Source organism: Schistosoma mansoni, chromosome 4 (assembly GCF_000237925.1).
Source record: "Schistosoma mansoni strain Puerto Rico chromosome 4, complete genome".
Taxonomy (NCBI): Eukaryota; Metazoa; Platyhelminthes; class Trematoda; order Strigeidida; family Schistosomatidae; genus Schistosoma; species Schistosoma mansoni.
In genome coordinates this window covers 3852521-3859029 of record NC_031498.1, presented here as the reverse complement: position 1 = coordinate 3859029, position 6509 = coordinate 3852521, and the positions used below count along the sequence as shown (strand labels likewise).

The following is a 6509-nucleotide window of genomic DNA, read 5'->3' as shown; positions in this document are numbered from 1 at the left end:
TCAATTGACTCATGATTTCAACTTTGAAATTAATGAATCTTTATTCAAAATTGAATGATTACATGGGTTCAAGAATCATAGTGTAAAACAATGTTGAAAGTAAAATTAACAAGCATTGTAAGCAAAGATGGATAGTGGTTAGTAGTGGAATCCATGATGCGCGTTTCGTCATATTTGGGACTCGTCAGATAGATGTACCTACATCTCATAGTTGATGTTCACTCTGCAACACGAACCTAGTACCTTTCACTCCAAACGCCGTCGTGTTATCCACTCAGCTACTGAGTTCTGATAGCCACTTGTTTGTGCAATGGGGTGAAGCTTAAAATCACTTAGTATTGTTTTGTTTGAACCTCAGTAGCTGAGATTATAACGTGATGGCGTTTGAAGCGAAAGGTACTGGGTTCGAGTCCCAGAGTGAACATCAATTCTAAGATGCAGGTACATCCATCTGACGAGTCCTAAATAGAACGAAACGCGCGTCCTGGATTCCACTGCTAGCCACTATCCTTCTTTGCTTATAATACTCGTGAATTAAGGCTATATCGAGGCGATACGCACAGTATGCACATATGACCAATGAGAGACTGACCAGTTGCAGTCCTAAACAACAATGGGAAGATTCAAACAAAACGATACCAAGTGAATGTAAAACTAACTAATAAACAATGGCTACCAAGTATTTCCAAGACTCTTAAACACTTGATTGGAACTTTCAGGATATACATGAAGATATTTATAAGATGTCATGCAGGATATAATATTTGGTTACACTTAGAATATATTATGTAAATTCTAACCTCTTCTTGCAAGTATGAAGCAATTGTATTTAAAACGTTTGAAAGGCTTTCTGTTCTCTACTGTGAAGAAAACCTGAAGTGTTTCAAGTCATTTATACATTCCTACATCTATATCAGTTATATCTGTATACTGTATACTATCTAAGAACTTTTCTTTAAATATGAACGAACACTTTTACAGTAATTGGGCACTGAATTAATGGAAAAAATGAACAAGAATGTTATATTCATAGAAATATCAGCAATTGAAATTAAAATAAGTCCAATTAGTTCATTTTTGATATTAAATTATTTCCCTTTAAGAAACTTGAACCAGAACATTCCCAGAAAATTCAAAAACAAACATGATTCAAGTGTTTGTATCTGGAGATTCATTCCTTGCATTTAATCAGGAACTATTAATACTCTCTACCGTAACATGTATTACAATTAATAATTGGCGGCCTGCTTAAACATCTGGGCTACCTGTTTCGGTCATCTAGATATTTCAATAAGTTATTCATTTTTGTTTGTTTTAATACATCATCGTGGCTATTAATCGCACAACCTATTCAGGTGCGTTTCTCAAAAGTGTACAACCTTTAGCTGTGCAAGTTACAAAAGGCCTAATCAGAGATATTGTGATTTCTGGCAATATGAATCGAAAAGAATGTACATTAATCATATATCGATTGACTGGACTGCTAACATGTAACTGGCGATCACTCAATATTTATCGTCAGGATCTATGAAGAAGTAAAAAGTGGAAACTTTTTGAAATACTTTGCGCTGAGAATTCTATATTGTACCAAGAATATAATATTGAATAAAACTAGTAATGATGATAATAATAAACTAATTTGTTATGTTCACAGTACTACAAATTGTAACAATCATTATTGATTGCCTAGCCTTATTATCTTCACTACTGCAAATGGATGGGAAAAAAAGCTGTTCACACACATAAACCCTTAATCATATCCATTTAAAATAAAAATTAATCTGTTATTTACAATAAAAGCTTTCCGTTCAATCGATTAATGAAATAATTACATTTCAACTGATTCAGTATATTGTAAACTGCAGTTGAAATAAATTCATTTTGTATTGTTTATTTGAATCTTCCAATTGGTGTTTAGAACTGCAATTGATCAGTCTCTTATGGGTATGTATGCACACTGTGCGTGTTGCCATGATATTGCCTTGAGTCGCAAGCGAACAGTACTGGGTTCGAGTCTCGGAGTGAATATCAACTCTGAGATGCAGGTACATCCAACTGACGAGTTCCAAATAGGATGAAACGTGTGTACCGGATTCCACTACTAGCCACTATCCATCTTCGCTTATACAGTTGAAATATTTTACTGACAGATTTGTCAGTATTAAACAAACAGCTCTTACTTTCAAAACAATTTCAGTACTTCGGTTCTAAATGAAATACTTACTCTTTTAAATTTTAACAAAAACCAGAACTGTAAAAGATTTATTTAGCATATTTAAGGTTTCTATTAAACAGTTTCCTACTTGAATAAAACGTAAACGGTTGGAGCAATCTCTTGATCTTCTGCAACGGGTAGTGATTTGAAACTATGCTCAGGGAAGTGATTGTTTAAAATATTTCATACAATTAGCTCACCTTATAAATCTGAATAAGATCGAAATAAAAATTAAAGCTCGATGGTTAAGCCGTTCGATTTTCACACTGTAAATGATGAGTTCGAATCCAACCCTAATTATTTCATCATTTGTCGTTACAATTTCACTGGAGTTTATAAAAAGATATGATAGGTATGATAAGTTCATATAATTTATTCTCGAGTGAAGAGCGAAGTATCCTTACATTGCTTAATGGTTAAAAGATCTACTGTTCGAGAAAGCTATAAATGATTATTCATAATAATGAAAGATAACATTTTACAACATGTATTATAACCATAGGTACTTTTCATTATGACTTCATCTTTGTTTATTAGTTACTGGAAATATGCTATTACTGAGATAAGTTGGTGGTTGAAGGTGGTCAACAGGAAACCCTGAACCCGGGTTTCGTGCTACTTGGCACTCGCCAGCAAGATGTACCTGTAATCTTGAGGGAACTGGTGCTTCCTGGCGGATTCGATCCCATTTTACCCAGCTTCACAGTCAGAGACGTTACCACTGATCTATCCGGGCTGCGATAGCATTTGATCTGCACTAAAAAAGGACTTGACACATATGACATTGATCACCACCCAGTGATCAATCAATTGTGATATGCTATTATGTTCATTCGAGGAGTCATTGAAATATAAGAAGAATCGGACAACTATTTTATTCAAGTATGAAATTAATTAAAAGTATAATCAATTAAAAAGGTTTTAAGCGTTAACAATTGCACAACTACCCAAGTCGTGAAGTCATCATTAAATGAAACCGATAACTAAGATCTATTTGACATTGTTTGTTTTGCTAGCAGTAACAAAAAAAGATTGAAATACAACTCCTGATTCAAATTATTTATATATACGCCCTGATATTTCCGATAAGACTAAAGTTCAGTTATAATTGATCCATACTACTAACGATATTCTTTATTAAGAAACAAATCATTGAGTAATTGAGGGAATTCTACAGGAAGCTCTTTATCTAATTTTCATGCTCATAACCTTGAGGGAATTCATTTACCCAATGTAATTGAAACTTGCATCAGTGAATATTGCGACCGGTAGCTTAAAAACATAATATACACAAAATAGAATCAATTAGGCTAGTGCCCAAAATGTACTCTCGTCAGAGCTAAAGACCAAGCAAACAAGACACAGACTGCTACTCAGAAATTAACCAATATAAGCTACTAAGTTTCTACACTATTTGTAATAATTTAGGAATGAAGTCTGTAAAGATATATAAAATATTTAGTACTTTGAACAATATAAGCATAATTTGGATAATAGTTCTCTAAACTACCTTCACTGAAGAATTATTCACACTTTACCTCAACAACTTTTTAATATATAACCCAACAAAATTTTTAGTTTCTTTTTTGTAGTATTTGATAGTTCACTAAGCATTACTCATCATATGAACCGGAATCCTTTATTATCTTATATACATATAAAGAGAAACTATATATATAGCTTTCGATCCAATAAACTAGATGAAGTCAAAAGAAAATTATCTTCAGAAAGGGTTTTTGTGGAGATTTCAGTATTTTCATGATTGAAACCATGAGTCAATTGAATCTAGACCACCAGGGAAAACCTGGAAGCACTGGACAGCCGTTTCGTCCCATCGTGAAACTCCTCGGCAGTGCGCATCCACGATCTCGCCTTGCGAGATTCGGACCCAGGACCTACCAGTCTTGAGTCAAAGCACTTAACCTCAAGACCACTGAACCGACATCCGATGGTGTTAATGTCTAACTTCAACCAATCCACGAAGTTGCGCTCCGTTTACTAATTGTAGATGCGCACTGCTGAGCAGTCCCACATTAGGACGAAACGGCCGTCCAGTGCTTCCAGGTTTTCCTTGGTGGTCTAGCTTCAATTGACTCATACTTTCAACTATGAAAATACAGAAAATTATCTATTCCTTTTTCTTTGATTAAAAATTCATCATTAACTGAACACAGTAGTAAGTCAGTTGTTCCAGCTCTTCGTTAAATCAACATTCATAAGTAATAAGTGACTATTTGAAAAAAAATATCATAAACCCAGTATTACAAAATTCTTACTCTTCATACTATAAATAACTTACAGTACAGCTCAGTGTTTTATGAAAGGCTACCTGAACCGGAAAAATCAGAAATCATATCAGTAATATATTTGAGTTCCTATGAAAAATGTCGATGTTCTGATGTAAAGCTTAAAAATGTTATTGAATAGGTCATCTGCTGGGTTTATTTGAGATTCTTGTATTATGTTGAATGATCAGTAAATTTTTGACACTTTTCTGAAAGATATTTTAACTGTTTACAAAACGACGTCGATAGTTTTTATGTGGGTTAAAAGTCGTATCGCTCTCAAACTGTACAATCTGTCATCATCCTTATAAATACAATAAAAGATATTTGGAGGATAGGTACGACCGATTTTCTCAGTATGCATCGTGACTTGAATATTTTTAAAAGTATAAACCACGTGATCTAACTACTGTTATATTCATCTATCGACACAAATAGCCATATGAATTTTTATAGGTTCAAGTCATTAACCGTACACTTTCTTTAAAAAAATCATCGTCAGATAAGTGCCCATTCTGCTCTACAGAGAAAAAAATAACGGAAGTATATCACTGTAGTTCAGTTGCAGACCTTTCGGGTTTTTTTAGTTATTCAAAGAATCTAAGAAATGAACTGAGTACCGAGTGTTTGGCCAAGATAAACAAAAATCCCAGAACACAAACTACGTGCAATTTGACACTTGTAAGGAAATTACATCCGGGATCGAAAAGCAACTGAAACTCACAGTTTAATTCAAACTCGTACCCATCAATGTCATGCTAATTATGTTAGCACTGAGTTACTCAAACGACTACCAGAGTCCTTTGTTACTGTGATATTTGCATCCCTTATCATTCCTAACGAATTCTACCCTATGTTGAGTCGATTATCCTGATGAACATGTCCCAGAATGACTTAGAATATTATGTCAGCAGTAGACAGTTGTTAAACAGTGTAATTTAAGTGTTGTCCGGATCTCACGAAAGCGTAAACTTACACCTGTTTCGGGCTGTAAAAGGTAGAGCAATATAACATTATTAGAGATTTGAGTGATATCGTTGTTAATAATCTCGACTGGATTTTGATTATTCTTTGATGCATAATTGCATCCCGTGAGAAATACATCGATCTAGATATTCTCCAGACATTTCTAACAGAATAGACGAATTTTGACTAGTGGTGTAACTTAGAGTGTTTGTTTCGTTTTATTAGGGATCCATTAGCCAGATAAATCTGCACCCGTTTGGCGTCCACTCTGAGACTTAAACCAAATGCCTTCCACTTCAAACGCCAACACTTCATCCTCCTAGCAACTGAGTTCGGATAGCCATTCACTTATAAAACAGGTACGAATCTTCATTTAATTTGAAATTTTTTGAACTGCCCGTTTTTTGATATTTTGACAGTACTTTTACCGTCCTTATTTAGTATATATGACTTTGTCCAAATGGCCCCGATATAGTTATAATGTTACAGGTGTATACGAAAATGGCTAAAATGTGATTAGCAATGAAATTCAGGACTCATGAGCCAGGTACATCTAACTGATGAGTAGGCAATAGGCCGAAACGCACTTTCGAAATTTCTTCAGCTAGCTAGATTTCATTTATTCTGCATGAAAATAAAAAGAATGATAATTAAACTTGATTAAACTTACCCAAAAAAGAATAAACGATCTATCGGTCTTTTATAACCCATACGTTTTGAAGTTAAAGTAAGTATATGTTCAGCAAATCGAAAAGTTATTTCACTTGGTTTACCCAATAATGATGTATAACGTAATTTATAACACAGCGCTATAGTATTAGTAAGCCCGAGGGTATCACATCTTGCATTTAATCAATGACATGGGTTTTGGTAAAAAGCAAACAGTTAAGAAAAAGTGCAAGCTCGAGTGAGCACGAAATGCCCTTAGAGCGAGACTGCCACGCATTATCATCCACAATACTAGAAACTTTAACAATCCCCAATACTGTATCGAATGGCGAAATTCTAATTTTGGGTTGATTAATGATGTTCTTTGCCAAGTG

The 6509-nt window shown here is 34.2% G+C and overlaps 1 protein-coding gene across 1 annotated transcript in view; it reads right to left on the bottom strand.

Annotated features, from left to right (window-relative positions):
* The window catches only part of Smp_149860 (hypothetical protein), a gene marked incomplete at both ends in the record, with an annotated part of 16108 nt that extends 9931 nt beyond the window's left edge, over positions 1-6177 (bottom strand). The window contains one exon of the mRNA XM_018796574.1: positions 6137-6177. Coding sequence (XP_018651703.1) covers positions 6137-6177 — 41 coding nt within the window. The remainder of the gene's footprint in view (positions 1-6136) is intronic.
* Between the last annotated feature and the right edge of the window lie 332 nt (positions 6178-6509).